Source organism: Nasonia vitripennis (genome assembly GCF_009193385.2).
Source record: "Nasonia vitripennis strain AsymCx chromosome 3 unlocalized genomic scaffold, Nvit_psr_1.1 chr3_random0004, whole genome shotgun sequence".
Lineage (NCBI taxonomy): Eukaryota > Metazoa > Arthropoda > Insecta > Hymenoptera > Pteromalidae > Nasonia > Nasonia vitripennis.
In genome coordinates this window covers 2,175,001-2,191,345 of record NW_022279623.1, presented here as the reverse complement: position 1 = coordinate 2,191,345, position 16,345 = coordinate 2,175,001, and the positions used below count along the sequence as shown (strand labels likewise).

General features: G+C 43.6%; 1 protein-coding gene across 10 annotated transcripts in view; it reads right to left on the bottom strand.

The window, feature by feature from the left end:
* Nucleotides 1-16,345, bottom strand: part of LOC100118446 — a 117,408-nt gene that overhangs the window by 97,309 nt on the left and 3,754 nt on the right. For 8 of the 10 annotated variants that reach the window (XM_031925810.1, XM_031925812.1, XM_032601726.1 and 5 more), the window contains exon 2: nt 5,878-7,068. In XM_031925810.1, the coding sequence (XP_031781670.1) occupies nt 5,878-6,030 (153 nt within the window). In that variant the 5' untranslated portion in view covers nt 6,031-7,068. Of the gene's footprint in view, nt 1-5,877; nt 7,069-10,373; nt 10,657-16,345 lie in introns of those variants that run through there. The other 2 variants (XM_031925811.2, XM_031925815.1) reach the window with 2 other exon arrangements.

The following is a 16,345-nucleotide window of genomic DNA, read 5'->3' as shown; positions in this document are numbered from 1 at the left end:
TTTCATTAATAATTTTGGGTTAATTGAAATATCTACTTGGTCATTAATCATAAAATAAAAATTTATTTTATAACAAAATTTTGAAGGGTACTTCATTCAAAACATAGTGTACATACTGTGTTTTATAGAAGTATCCATCACGCTTCAAAATTATCCCCATCTCAAAGTAATAAAACAAAATTTTCAGCATCTGCAAGTCATTAAAACAAATCTCAACGAAAATGAGTAAAAGTTAGTCACAAGTTCAGAAACTCCAGTTTAAAGATATTAGGTGGTTTGGGGGAATTTAGTTAAAGCTATACGGTAAAGCTCTTATAGTTAAACTTTAATCCAAAAGTAGTCGTTGGATTTACCGCACGGTAATCAGCGTAAGCTTGTAATACATATTCTAAACGCTATAAATATAACGTTTTGTAATAACATAGTATCGGTGACTCAGATGCTCAAATGTACCCACCTATTAGTTATTCAAAGAAAATTCATTCACTTCACGTGAATGCATCTTTCGAATAACTATATACAAAAAACTTCTATAATGAGAACTTATATAGAAGAACCTTTTTTATAAAAAAATTTTTTCATAATAAATGCTGCTATCATTCAGAAGACGAAAATCAGAAATGAAATCTTCTGAATAATAGTTGGGCCTTTTCATCAAGTAATCGGATTTAAATTGGGGCGTGACTTCGTAAAGATAAGGGAAAAATTAATAAGGAATATTCTAGTTTGTATGGGCAAAACTTGAGATAGGTTGAGCATCCTTTAGTGTCTGTAGGTAGTGGTGTGCCGTCAATCAATTTTACGCACTGCTTGTATAGGTAACGGGTAGCAGCAGAGGTCGACTCGTCGACTCAGAGGTTCGTTTATCGAAGATGCTATCGTTACCCATATCTTGGTTACAAAATAATGAGATTGCGCGATGGCTTGAATTATAAAGAGCAAATTGACTTGCAAGCTTGGCTTGCTTACGTATAGTGATAATGTAGCCTAACACTAAATAAACTAAATATTCCACCTACAAATGCAGAATCTGGACAAAGCTTGACTGGTTTCAGATATATTTGAATCACATTGTATGTTATCATGAAACTTTCAAAAGATACGAGAATACAATAAAGAAAATAGATTTTCACTTATTGCAAAAATAATGTTATTATAAAGTAGTGTCTTTATATGCCTTGTGAACTGTAAAACGAACTATATAAAGTCTTATAGGTAGTAAAAAAATGTTCAATATTTCATTAAGCGCAGAATCCACCCACGTATCGTCGCTTCCTACGAAGACTAGCACAGTTAAAATTTTCAAACGAAAACTAGCACAACTCACGATTTGCCGCGAAGAGTAACACAGTTCAGAAATGCTGCCAAGAGTAGGATAACTCGCGACTTTATATTAGTTGTGATTTTACGTTTTTTATTGGGCTATTGGGTTGATTAAGTTCATGAAAATCTTGGACAAAGACAGACAAACGTCAAAGTTTTAAAAGGTTTCGGAAATTTCTAAAAAAAGTGAACAATTTAAAGAAATGTTTGTAAAAAACTATTGTATTTGGGAAAACAATGTTAAAGTCGGTAAAAAGTTGTAAATTGTGAATATTTAAAAATGTTCATTAGGACAGTTTCGCAAAAATCGGGAAATTTTTATAGAAATTCGTTGTTTAAAGTTTGAGTTGTGTTCACTTGCGGCAAATGCGCGAGTTGTGCTAGTCTTCGTGGGAAATTTTCAGTTGTGCTAGGTCTAGCGTGAGTCAAATGAGTTGTGCTACTTATGACGGGAAATTTGAACAGTGCTACTCGTCGTAGGGAGCGATGATATAATGTCGAGTATCCCCTCGAAGCCGAATTGAAAATTTGCACAAGTTCTTAAATAGATTTTCATCCCCTTGTGTCGTCGTGGGACTCTTTACCTGATTATCAACGCTGCTGCTTAGTGCGCGGAAAATTTGCATGGACGAGCGGAGCCGGTGAATTTCACGCTTCTGCTTTAATGCGGCACTGGTCGCCATAAATTTCGCCAGCAGGAGTATAATCCTGCGATGGTATCGTCGAGACTTTTTCCCACTCATCCGCTCTCTACATTCTCTTTCCTTTTTTTTTCTATCTCGGTGATTGCGCGCAGTACCACCAGGACGACGCCCTGCTGCTGCTGGCGCTGCTATAGCCAGATTGATGGATGGATCGCCCGGGCGATTATGCTTGCGGTGATTAGAGGAATTGGATTTCGGCGTCCCGCAGTCAAGCTGGCTGAACGAAATTTAATTGCCTTGTTTGTGATGTTATTTTTGCTTTTGTTTTATCGCCAATCTCATTTGTCGCGGCGGATACAATAAAGTGTTTTACAAGTGCAGCGGAAAACGTTTAGTGAGATGTACTTTTTTAAACGATGCTCGTTTTCGTTAGTAGTGGTTTGAAATGCAATACTTGAAATAAAACATCATATCAAATGGTGAACACTACATTTCATGCGAAATTGAATCATACCAATAGAGTTTATGATAGTTTGCCTGATTAGACTCGACATGTTATTACTGAAAGCTTTCTTGCGTGCTTGTCAAATGTGTAAATTTATTTCGTGGGCAAATGCTTGTAAATGTTGTTAAACAGGTTCAACTTCATCTTCGTTAATACTTTTCTGCGGCAATTTTAATTTTTTTACTCATTACTTCTAGAGAAAAAAAATTCTCGTTAAAATGTTAAATTTATACAGCAGGCCATACATCATGATGATTAAATAAATTTTGAAACTAACTACAATGAAGTTTGAGAAGAATCCTCAACAACGGAAAAATGCACTAATACATCCTGCAGAGTTTTCTACATGATATATTCGGAGTATGTCAGGACGTTAATTTCGAGACCATGCACCGCGAGCTATAGCACTGGGTTTACAAGTACAAAATTAACGCATTTACGGACATGTAACAACACGGAGGCAGCAACAGCAGCTCGTTGGCGTCGACATCAGCAAAGCATAGCTGCTTTGACATTAACGAGCTGTGGTCCGGAGACATAGAACCACGCAGCCTCGTGTAAAATTTCGCCTTTCCGCGATCGTCCGGCATAAGTACTTAAAAATTTTACGGCGCCCGGCCGTCGTTGTGCCGTTATACGAGTACACACCGCGCATACAGTGGATTGTATAAAGTTTCGCGAAAGTGCGTGCACAGATGCGTGTGTGTCTTATACGCGAGATATACCGATGAGTGTCGGAAACATACGCGCGGGGGCGAGTTTACCGCAATAACGCCCTCGCGTTTGCACGTATAAATATGCATGCGTGCATGCAGAGGCGACGAGTGAAATTGAACATACTGCGTACACGAGCCGGAAAAATATGTGCGGAGCTTTGATGTGTTTCGAAATCCTGCGTCTAACTAAATGCTATAAAAACCTCAGCCTTCTCTAAACATTCGTTTAAACGAGTTTTCAAAATATGCATGCGCTGTTTTTTGCTGAATATTACGAACGGTTAAACTGATAGTTTAATGAAAAAATTAACTTTCTAATACTTTACTTCCAAATGATTAAAAAACTTACTTCATCGTGTTTCCTTTACTAATTACACATTTCAGAGTCATTTTTTAAAACCGAGTATTCGATCCGAGTACTATCATACAAGAGAAAAGCATCTCGTTTTTTTCCAACCCTTTGTTTGTCGGAAAATATCGTGGGAAAACATTTAACTTTTCATATTAACTGAAAATGAGATCTTGCTGTGCAAACAGTGGGGAGATCAAAGGAACTTTAATAGCCCACACCCCGGCGAGAGAAGGCCGATTCTCAGTAAAGCAGGCTAACAAATTATATATCTACCAAGAGCAACAGACGCAATTCTTGGATGTAGGGGCAAAACAATATTACTCGTCCGGTCAACGTCAATTCTATGAGATACTCGCAATTTGCCTGCACATGTGGCTCTTTTTACGTCAGTTTTTGCTATCATTTGAACCAAACGAGAAAGTGCACAAGCGCGTGATGAGATACTTGGTCGCAAAGAAAAAAACAATTTGTTCTTAGGATGTAAAACTACCTTTTTGCATTCATATCAAAAACAGATAGTAATTTATTAATAAACTCTCTATGACAATACGTAGTTTTTTCATTAGAGTAAAAGTGTCTATTTCTATATTGAAGACACATTTTGCTTCCTTCCTAAAGAAGCCTTGTAATAGTAATTTTTGGAGTTTGTGTAAAAACATGTAGGAAATGTGTTTTGATGTATTTTTAGTTGAAAAATAGTGTTTTTATAAAATGTCCGGATATATGTGTGTGCGTGGGTGTGTATGTTCGTATACGCCTGTATCTCAGCTTCTACTTAGTGGGTTTTAACCCAATAAGTCTCATTTTCTTTGTTTTTACTAGTACATAGTGGGAAAACAGTCCGTTTTTACATTTTGTGGGCGCGTTTTTTTTCTATAGTGATTTTTTAGTTTTGAGATTTCTAAATGTTGAATCTTTCTAAAAGAACATGATTATTATAAATTATTAGGACTATACTCCTCATTAATTTTGAGTCATTTCATGGGGCAGATCCTAAGAAAAACTGAAAAAAATCATTTTTCTACGTGACGCGATAACTGGAGTAAAAATGCAAAGTTCAAATTTTGGATTTAGTTAGCATTGTATAGTACCTTGATCCCTTTCTCTGGGCTGTTTATGAAACCAGTTAGTTTCAAAGATATTATATAAAAACAATTCTGGTATTAAAGCAATACATAATCTTGAAGGAAGCTACGTGCCAAAGAATTGGCAGCGGTTTTTTAGGATACACCTACCAGATCGTACACATTAGGTTTTTCATCTCTTCCTAAACATACGGAGAACTGTCGTACTCTCGCGATTTTGAAATACTTCTTTTCCCAACACGCGCATGAAATGGGCTTTTTTATGCATAAAGGTTGTGACACGGGAATAAAAGCTATGTCAGACTCGGGTGCCCTCGGCGGCCTTCGGCGCCATCGACTCCGACTCGTACTGAACACCTCACCCACGCTTGACATAGATTATTTTCTCCCCTTGTTGCACAATGTACTATTTTTGTCGCAGACAAAAATCGCAGGAAAGACAAGGGAAATAGAGCTTCAATTAAAAAAGTAGATTAAAAAATGTGTTCTTTGGTAAATAGTGGCCTTTTTTGCTTATTAAGAAACTCAAGATTTTTCATACACGTAATAACCTAATACATCTTAAAGCTTTAAGTCTGCCATAAGTATACACGTCTTAAAAATATAATCTCTTCTAGACTCAGAGAAGTTTCTTGTTGGTCCTAGCTTCGCACATAATAAAGCAGCTATGGGGAAAAAACATGGTACTTTTCTAAGTCGGATAACAATCTACCATCAAATATTAAGAAAAACACGTATTTACAAAACATGAAAGAATTAAAACTTTTACTAGCTTTAAACGCTTTGTCACTATCTCAACTGCATTGTTTAGTGAATTTAATATTCTGCACCCCGATACTCTATTGTCTTAAAAATTCTTTAATAAGTTCCAGCGCCCTCGGGAGTTAATTAACGGCATCAAGCTAACCTTTTGTGATTTTTCCCACCCTGAAGCGAACCGAAAATAAGACAGCTGTATAAAAAGTAAATCGCGGAAAAAAGTTCAAATCTTTTTTTTACAATGTCTAAAAAGATAAATCACCAAGTCCGACCGAACCCGGCCGTTACTACTCATAGAGATACACAGAGCCAAGCATACAGTAGAGTAAGTACAGGTACTGCTAGTCGTAATTTCAATAGCATAATGTGGGGATCTAGCATCACTGTCTGGCCCATAATTGGCAATTCAAAAGGAGGAGCCAGCAGTAGGGGATAATACAGTGTAAATATAGGGGTAATCACAATAAAATACAGTTGGAAATACGAAACTTACCTTGAGACCAGGAAGGACCGCCGCAGGGTCTGAGGGGGTCCGGGCCGAGGTCGCCTGATTGGTGGCACCGTAGCTCAGCTGGTGCTGATAATTGCTCAGGATCTTCTTGTGGGCGCTTGCCTGTGCTCTGTATGCCGACACAGACAACTTCATTTCTCCTGGCTTCTGCTGCGGGCGCCACTGCCAGTCTTGCTGCTCTTGGGGCGGCGCGGCCAGGCAGCGGCCGTTGCTGTAGTCGTTTCCTCACGAGCGATCGAGCTCAGCAGCAGCCTCGCCAAGGTCGACGGACAGCCGTGGTTGGAGCAGTTGGAGCCCGAGCCGCTCTGCCCTGACGACGCGCGCCGACCCACCGCCAGCATAGCAGCGGCTTCCTCTCTCGCTCTCACCCTCTCGCCCCCTCTCGCACCCTCTCTCTCTCTCTCTCTCTTTCTCTCGGATCTCTTCTCGCTTCTCTCAGCGGCAGAAAGCAGCAGTAGCTCTCGCTCGCGGCACCGGGCGACAAAGAGACGAACAGAGAGAAAGAGAGAGAGAGAAAGCCAAATTCTCCTTTCCTCCCTCCCTCGGCGCTGCTGCTGCTACTGCTGCTACGATCCTCGGCCGCGTTTATGCGCTCACGAGCAGGGGACAACGCTCCGCCAATTATTATCGCGAGAGGAATCCTACTCTCCCTTCGCTCCCTCGCTGCTGCCGCCGCCGCCGCTGCTGCTACACCCCCTACAGAGATTAAATTAACCTCTCTCTGGCTTTTCTCTTTTCTAGGTCACTGGCTGCTGCTGCTGCTGCTGCTATTACTGCTAACGTAGCTCCAGCCTCCTGCTGGGACAACTGCGAGCATCAGCCGACGTTCCTCCATACACATTGCAGCCGTCCTCTTGCTCTCTTGCTCTGCCCCTCTAGTCACCGAATATGCACTCTGTTTCTTCAATCCGAAACGGCGGAGAGGAGTTCAGCCCCGTTATGTCGAACGCCTAAGCGACTCCTCGATGCAGCATCCTCGTTTAAAGAGTCGCACTGTACTCTCGGCACTGCCGACCAATTGATTTCCGTGTTTGCGCCGTCGGCGCGCGGCCGCCTTAATGATTTCCCCGGAGAAGACGAGAGACGAAGCCGGACGTCGGCAGCCGCGAATCAATCACTCCTCGAGCTGCCACTCAGAATCTTCCCTCTTGAATTCGCCACGCACTCCTGGATCTGTGGAAGAATCAAGAATACGCTTAGTGAATCCGCAAAGACGATGAATGCATGTATAATATAGATTTCACGAATTTTCCCCACGTCGAAAATTCATACGTTAAAGAAATATCTCTCCCGGTTGATCCTTCGATTTTTCGATATGTCGCTCTGCAGAGTAGACGCGATTCGGTTATACGGGCTCTTGCGTTTTTGCTGCTTCGACTGAATTTTACTACCGTGTGCCGCGAATTATTATCTCCCTCGCTTCCGCCTTTGTTCAAGACAGTAAAAATTTTGCTCGAGATGGCGAGAACAGTTTTATTTTAACGCTCGCTCCACTAAAGATTATGTTTGAGTTACGCGCGATCGCGCCTTCGGCCACGCGTAAAGACTGGTTTTATGCTTTATAGATTTTTTTCGTTCGCCAAGCCGAGTCGCGTTTCAGGAAAGAGAACCAAAGTCTCTCTGAATAATACTTCTCGGGACGATCTCATATGGCATCATGAAGACGTTCCTGCCCGAAGCATCATCCCCGGCAATATATGATATCCGCGACTAATTCGCAGCGACAATAAGGGACGAAATGAAAAAAGTTTCGACGAGTATAAAACAGCGATATCATATCGTAGTGCGCGAGGGTGAAAACCCTTTTTGCCAAGTCGCTGGTGGCAATCTTTCAGGCGAAATTGTTTCCTATCCGTCTCACAGCTCCAGCCCCTATCATCTATCGGGCAAAGTCATTCCTCTCCCTCTCGCCCCTCGCGTACATAATGGGAAGAAGCACACTAGACTCGCGTCGATCCCTTTGCGACGACGTGTCACGCCCTCTTTTTTTGTTTCTCGCGCACGCTTCAAAATCGCCCGTCGGGTCACGACGAGAGAAGAGGGCCCTTCAGAATCAGATGTGGCCGCGAAAAATAGCTATCCGCGCTTGGCCAACTCAGCTCTGCCCTTTAGCGCTGCTTCTTGGCACGTTTTTCGACCGCGCGGATAGAGTGGGACCTTGCAAGGAACTTCAACAGATTTCGCATACAACTGCGAGTTGAACGAAACGGAGACTCCAGATTGGCGATACATCAACGCGGAGATCACGGCTTTAGCCAGAAAACTACTCTGATTACGATGGTCGCGCCCACGCGCGCAGTGTGTGTACCGAACGTATTTCCAAACAGCGCTGGCTCAACTTTCCGAATGCAAAAAAAGCGTGCCATGCCGGAAGTGCGGGAAAGTTCGGTTCTCCCTTTTTCCGCGTCGATGGGAAGGCAGTAAGGCGCCGCTATATGTTTTCGCCGACTGACAGCCGCAAGCGAACAACCGCAGCACATTCCGAGGGGTGGAACGAGGTCAAGGAGGAGCGGCGAGTTGGACGGGGACGAGGAAATCTCGAAGCTGCGGCTTCTTATATTCGCGAGCTTGATACTCATACGGGGGAGTGCAGAGAGAGAGAGAGAGAGAGAGAGAGAGAGGGAAACGGTAAATATTATCTCCGGCGCAGCGCCGCCGACACCTATTGTCGGCTGATCCTTGTTTATTGTTTTTTGCCGCCCGCGGGAGAGACAGGACTGATTTGGCCGCTTGATTGATTTTCGCCTCTCTCTCTCTCTCTCTCTCTCTCTCTCTCTCTCTCTCTCTCTCTCTCGCTCTCACTGTTTCTCCATTACAGGGCTATATGCGTGCAGGTCCGGCCGCATTGTTCCGCAGTTATGTCGACCTGTTTTCGCTTATTCAACGCTGTATATACATGCAACAACGAGTCTCTCAGGCAAACACGAGAGCCTAACGCAAAGACATAAAAGATTTCCGCTCTTTATGGGTAGATAGAGGCAATAATAAAAGCGAGAGACTCGTGAAATAGGCGCAAAAGTCAGAGAGAGAGAGAGAGAGAGAGAGAGAGAGAGAGAGAGAGAGAGAGCGAGAGAGAGAGACAGAGAGAGAGAGAGGCGCGCGCTCGAAAGCGCAATCACGCGTCGCCCTCTCTCCGATCGTGATGCGCCTGTATATTCGCGACCGATTGCCGGCTGGGATTAATATTCCGCGTGTGCGCGAGAATGGGATCTCGGCGTATAGCGAGAGATGATGAGCCCGACCTCGAGAGCTTGCAGCGCGCGCGCGCGCGTGTGACCTGCGCGTGTGTGTATACTAGGCACATACGCGTCGACGCTCTACCCTGCCTCGTCGCCATATAATACTATACAGCTCGTCACGATTCGCCCAAGCAGCAGAACATCACTTGTGTGTAGTGTGCAGTGTCTAGTGCCCTAAGCAGTATGGGAAATTTATGCGTACATGCGGAAGGTGACGGCCGTATGTGTGCTGGACTCGTCTATTATCGTCGGGAGCTTTCGCGCGATGATGGATATGTCAATTCCGATGGATGGGTTTCCCTTTGTCGCTGATTATTTCACGAGGGATATTGCTCTACGTTGACGTATCCGCGATTGTCCGGACGTTCGTTGTACGTTATTAGCTGATTTATGCAGCGAGGAGCTTCGCGAGGGTCTGAATAGAGCTTTTTGTAATGGAGAAGTCGTATGTAACCGAAATCTTTGTTATTTGTGCATTTTATATTACACGTAAAAATATCGATTAAAAATCTTTTAAAGCTGACACGGTTTGGAGATAATTCTTATTTTCGCAAAATTTTCCATTATTCACGTCGTGGCCTTTACGTTCTCGGTCATACAAGCGTCTACATTTTCTCATTATGCACTGACCTTTGCGTTGCCTTTCCGTCGTAAAAGCATCTTTTAAAACTTTGTTTACGGTTCTTTTTTAATGTCTCGCGCAACCTCACAAATACTTTTCGTGCTAAACGAAAGACCGTATTTCTTGGCTACTGAAGAGAAAAAAATCAAATTGCTGTGATTAGGGTAGAGGGACAATTTTTTGTTGTATTCCTTGAATAACACAAACGAAAATCATGCGAGTTTATGGAAAAATGGCGAGAGTTGAAGTATTTCAAAGGGTATTGTTTACGTTTGACAAACAAGCTGTTGCGTCTTACTCGAATCTGAAATTACGTTGAAATTACGTGCAAAATGGTCATAAGCCATCAACGTGTTGACATTTTCCAGGCAGTTTTCTAAACACACCTATACGCTGCCAGTATTTTTAATACCCTGTAATCCAATTTGTATGCCCATCATATCCTATCTACACCGCAAGATACACATCACTGCCGCTAAAATCCCTCCTAAAACCAAGAAAATAACGAGCTCATCAGTATAACGAGCTGCCTCTCCGTTTATCTACCCACGCTAAAAATCATCGCGGAGCATATGCGAAAGCACCGCACGGAGCAGCGAACGTGCGCTTGCACCTACCACGATAATAATAATATCCCTCGCTTTGCCTCTAGCCGATTGCGCTCCAAAATGAGTCATCTTCGCCTCTCCTCGAAACCCCGAGCTGCGATTTTCATTTCAGCGGACACTCATACACATACACACACGACGGCTATGTATGATCACCAGACACTCGGCCACGTGAGAGAAACTCGCGTCGATTCATACATATATATACACGCACGTATATGTATAAATCGTTGCGGGAAGTAACGGCTCGTCGCGACGATTGCACGTCCGAAGCACGCCGAGTCCGACGGTCTAACTGGATTAGGGGTCGCACGACGACGACTCTTCACGGAAAGTCACCCACACACACACATAGGTATAGTGTGGCAAAGCGCATCCACAAAGACGTCGCCGGCCGGTCGTCTCGCGCGCGCTCTATATTCCGCAAAGCTGCGCGCACTCGATGCCACAGCGTAACTGGATTAAATATTATCATAAACTCGCGCGCTCTTCGCGCCCTGCGGTTCGCTCTCTTCGATATATATATATATATATATATATATATATATATATATATATATATATATACACTTTGTGCGAGCGTATATTTGCCTCCTTGGGATCCGAGGTTTTGCAGCGCTGCTCCCGACGACTGTATGCATAATACGCGTTCGACGGCCGAGCGTCGATATCGATTGAGAATTGGTATATATTCTGTGTTTGCGTTTACATTCGATCCAGCAGCGACGCTGATGGATCATCTTACACACATAAGAGAGGGATAGAGTGTCGAGTATCATTCCGGCTATACACTGCTCATATATAATTCACGTATCCCAGGATGCTTCGCGACGTTGAAAATTTTCACTCGATATCCGCTCGCGCAGCTACTGCGAAACGTTATAGCCATGAATAGTACAGAGGAGCAGCTTCGTGTAATAGCGCATCGATTCGCGCGAGGTGAAAAAACTGTGTGCATTTTATTATTACTACATCAAAAGAAAGTCTATAAGAAACAAAAAAGGCGAGGAAGGCCGCGATCGATGAGCTTGGGAAAAAAATTCAGCTCGGCCGCGTCGTAGAAAAATCGCGAGTCCGAGCCAGCTGAACAAAGCTATACCGCGCGCGCACATCGTATATACGAAGCGTTTGCTCTCCGTCCAAAACTAATACGTATATAGATATTCAAAAATATCGGATGGTTATCTGGCGAGAAGCTCTCGGTCAATAAACGGCAGCTTGCGCGCAAAAGTCTTTTGTATTTATAGTCGCGCCCGCGCGACCGTTCAATCGACTCTCTCACTCACTCGCGTCTTTATATTCTCCCCCGCGGCGAGAGAAGCCTGTACATACACACGGACGCTCGCGCGGAGGAGGAACACAAAAAGACGAGAGAGAGAGAGAGAGAGAGAGAGAGAGAGAGAGAGAGAGAGAGCAAGAGAGCGCATCTCTCGCCTTTACATCGATTTTTCCTCTTTGCAAAGCGCGGCAGACGAATTGTAAAGCTTCCGAAAACGAGGTCAGTCGGCGGGCGAGGTCGCGCTCGCCGGGGAATTTAAAATTCCGCGCCGCTAAAAAAATGCGCGCTTCACCTATAAAACAAGCTAAATCAAAGACTCGAGCGGAGAAAGGATTGCATTCGTTCGCTAGTATCCCTATAATGGATTTGCGATCGCGATCTTTTTCACATCGTATAACGCTTAGAGCGTTTACGACCGCCGCGGGGAGAAGCAGCGCACGTGAGTCGCGAGCTTTATTCCGAAAGTGGAATTTGAATTCGACGGGGCTGAATTTCCCCCGCTTATGGTCATATGAGCATCGGATCCTGATATATTGGTGTTTTGCGAAATTTACGGCCTATACTTCTGTTTTCATTGCTTCTGATATACCCACAGCGTTTGTGTTTTCGGAGTCCAGAAATAGCCGTCATTTATCTTCGTGAACGTTGTTTCCTAGAGCAGTAATCATACCCGCGAACTCTGCAGCGAGTAATGGACGCTTAAAAAGCGGCATTTATTAAAAGCAAAGCCCCGCCAGCAGAAACCGGAATTGACGATCGGCCAGCTGTACCTATCGGTGCAGGGTATATTGCACGAGTTTAGCGGAGATAAAATGAAAGCAGTCCTGAAACGTAGAGGTGTTCGATGCAACCGACATAGGCAAAGAAAGACGGGTAGAGTTGAAAAGAAGAGCAGAAAGAGAATAGAATGGCATCGGCCAATATACCGCGTTATTCACTTATTACGAATAGGGAACAGACATGGTTTTGCTATATACATATAAATACTTATATACAGTAGAAAATAGCATAAGAATACGTTATGCATCAATTTTTTGCTGATTTAGTACTTCTAGGCCCTAATATGATTAATTAAAAATTCATATGTGTAAGTAGTTTTTAAAACAGCAGCTCTCCAATATGGCAGCTCAAAGGATAAAGACTTAACCTAACGTACGGGCATTTGAGTGCATACATTCAGTCATCAAGAATCTATTTTGATTTTGAAGCATTATCTCTCATCTCTATTATGATTTCGGAGAAAAAAATAAGGTTTTTTATGTATTAAAATTTACATACGTTCATACATCTATATATATTTTCATCCTTCGCGCCGCCATATCGATCAGGTGAGCTCTCAATCGTTTAAACTTATTATTAGCAAACTAAATTTTCAAAACAATATTACTTAACAAATATTGCAATAAAAATCGTAGCTCTTGTACTTTTGTGTAAGATTTATTCTTAACTTTATTTTAAAAAAGGTTTTATAAATCATGTCTGTTCCCTATTCTTCGAGTGTTTTCGTGCAGCCGAATCTCGGCGAACGACTTTTTAATGAATTCTCCCACTCGTCAATCCCCTTATTGATTTCATTCGTTAGTCGACCAGATGGAAAATTTGGAAGAATGAAAGTAGGATGAAGAAGGAAAGATGAAAGATGAAAAATAAAAGTTAGGCGCTCGCGCGCGCAAACTTCAAGTGGGCTGAGATCAGTGTGAGACGGCGTTTACCAGAGGAAGCCCAAGATTCGGAGGTGATTTATGCAGGACAATCAGTCGTAGAAGTTCCGCGTTTTTTTTTTAATTTCTCGTACTTTTAATCGTCAGTCGTCAGCCTTAATCTGTTAGTTCATTCTGGATCGAATTTTATCAATCGCATTGGTCGCAGAAATTCATATTTCGGGGTGACGCGTATGTAATTCAACCAAATTGCAACGACGCATTTTACGACGAGAGCTTTGTTGTATATAAACAGCTATGCTAATTTTAGCGCGGGTTCCGTTCGCCGGTTTTGCACGCTGAATTTCTCTCTCTCTCTCTCTCTCTCTCTCTCTCTCTCTCTCTCTCTCTCGAATAAGGAAACTAATAAAAGCCGAGAAATTTCATTCCAAATTGACGCCGGACCTCCATTGTCACCCGCAAAAGCGCTAGTTTGTATACGTACACCCGATCGACGATAAGGATCACAAAATTATGTTTTTATCGCATTCGGCGTACCCGCGCAAGCGTAACCGCCGGCGGCGAGCGAACAAAGAGAACTTTTACACTTTCGAAAAAGGACAGCACCGAATTCAGTAGTCCCCATAAGCGTACACGACTTCGTTGCGCAACGGACTTACGTAAAAATTCTATGGGGTCAATTCGCAAGCCTCCGGCGTTTTCAATGGACACGCATTACGCAACGCGAAATTGCGCGCAATTCAAGCGTATACGCGAACGCTGTGCCCGGAAATTTCCCCGCGATATTTTCAAAATCACACGCAGTGCAAATAATACACAATAACATGCATATACACTCTACGCTCGAACAGACGACCGGACTCGGTAAATTTTTCTTCCGGTGTCAGTTGAAATTGCCGGCGCAGCGTCGGCGCGGCGAAAAAAGAGCGAGCGACAGTTAAACAGAGCCGAGAATGATAAAGAGAGGCCGGAGAAGCCATCCAGTAGCGCGACTATGAGGCAGTAAAAAAGAACGGGGAGGAGGAGAGAATACGTGTATACGTATAGCTGTGTATGGGCGAAAGCAGGGAGAGAATAGTTATATAGCGGCAAAAATCAATCCGCGTCGTCGCAGGGGGGTTTCTGGGTTCGAATGAATTGCAAATGAGTCATCTCTCGAGAAGGAGATCGAGCCAGCGGCAGAAAAAGAAGCAGCGGCGGCAGTGGAGCGGGTAGGGGCGCTATAGATGCTGTCGGATGGCAAGAGAGAGAGAGAGAGAGAGGGGTTCATTCTGGCCGCCGGCTCCCTAAACGATCTCTCTCTTGGCTGCGGAGCGCTACGTGCGGGAAATTGGATTTTCGCAAATAGTCCTTATGCGCGCTCGCGGAGCTTGCACCAGCTAAGCCGATTGCAGCAATTCGCATGATTTCCTCTTCTTCCCCCCGTTTTTTTCGACTACTTTGTGCACGTATGTGTGCCAGCGTATAATAATGCGAGCTTGCGAGGCTGCCACTTTTTCCGACACAACGACGACGGCGACGATCCTTTGTTTTTTTTCTGCGGCTGCTCCACTCTTTATCCGCTACGTTTATGTTTTTCGTGAAAAAGGCCGCTGGATTTACGCCCTGTGCCGCGTAGTGTATGAGCGCGAGGAGATAAGAGTTTTCAAAACGTTGGGTCTAATTCGGGTGTTTATTTCGGAATGAGAGTGGAGTCGCGCGTTTTCGGAAAATTTGAACGGTATGCTCTCCGCTGACTCATGAATATATTCATAAAGAAAGGTCCAGGTTTAGTTTATACACGCGCCGCACAGGCGGAGACTCTCTCAACGAAATGAATTTTATCTTTTTAAATAATAATAATCTCGAGATCACTTGAGCGGCCTTTCAAATTTAATGTATATGTATTGTACAAATTAGACGAGAACGCGTCGAACTCCCTATACACTGCAGGACGAGCAGAACTTATAGCTTCAATTTCGAAATAATCCCGTTACAAGTTCGCGATGGAAAATCACTTAAGAATCTCGCCCACAGCGGCCCGTGGGATCTCATCCCCCCTCGTTCACTCAATAGAATTACAGACTTTAATCAAGTATACACCCGCTAAGTAAATAAAGAGTATCGCTTGCGCAAAAAGTTCCGAATCATCTCACGAATTCTTTATTCATACATCAGCTCTCTGAACATTTCGGACGCGGAGGGCAGGTAACGTCTTAGTTTTCGAGCTTGCGCGATAGCTTCGCTTTAATTTTCCCACGTTATATCCTGTAGCGGCGAGTTCTCGGTTTAATTTCCTCCCAGCGAACGATCCGCGCGCATTACTCACCCAATTTCACGCGCACGGTTCAAAAAAAAAAAAATGGGGAAGGACACCCCATGCCGCGCAAGAGTGACACACAGCGGATTCGCATCGACGCGTTACTTCCTTCCGGATGTAACCTCGCTGATGTAGCTTTTGCGCAGCGAAAACAATTTGCGCGTTCGATTGTCCGTTCTCTCAAGCTTCGGAGGATGCGCGCGAATGTCATTAAAACCCTGACCCGATTCGAAAGAGAGAGAGAGAGAGAGAGAGAGAGAGAGAGAGAGAGAGAGAGAGAGAGAGAGAGAGAGACGGCGATCATCAGAGGGAAACTGGGCCGCGAACGTGAGAGAGCACTATATAGCCAGGCTGGGATTTTGCAGTTGTTTGTTTTCCTTTTTCAAATTTTGACATTGCCGGAGCAGAGTTGCGCTTTACGTTCGAAATTCCCCGAGTTTTACGCGTATTACAGTTATAGTTGGAGCTATACAATGTCACTGGTTGTTTGTTTCGAAATGTTATTACTTCTTTGTTGAAATATTTGAGAAGTTGCTTTATTTAGCCTTTCTCCCTTAGCGGTTGGGTCAATGGCTACGGTCTTCGCTGTACTCAAAAGTGTATCACGGACGGGATGTATTACGAAGTACGTTACGTGAATCGTTTCTTTTGAAAAGACGCAACAATTTTTGAACAGCTCAAAAAAGGGTCGTTTGATTCTTCTTATAGGATCCGTCGCAAACGTTTCAAACAAAATCGAAAG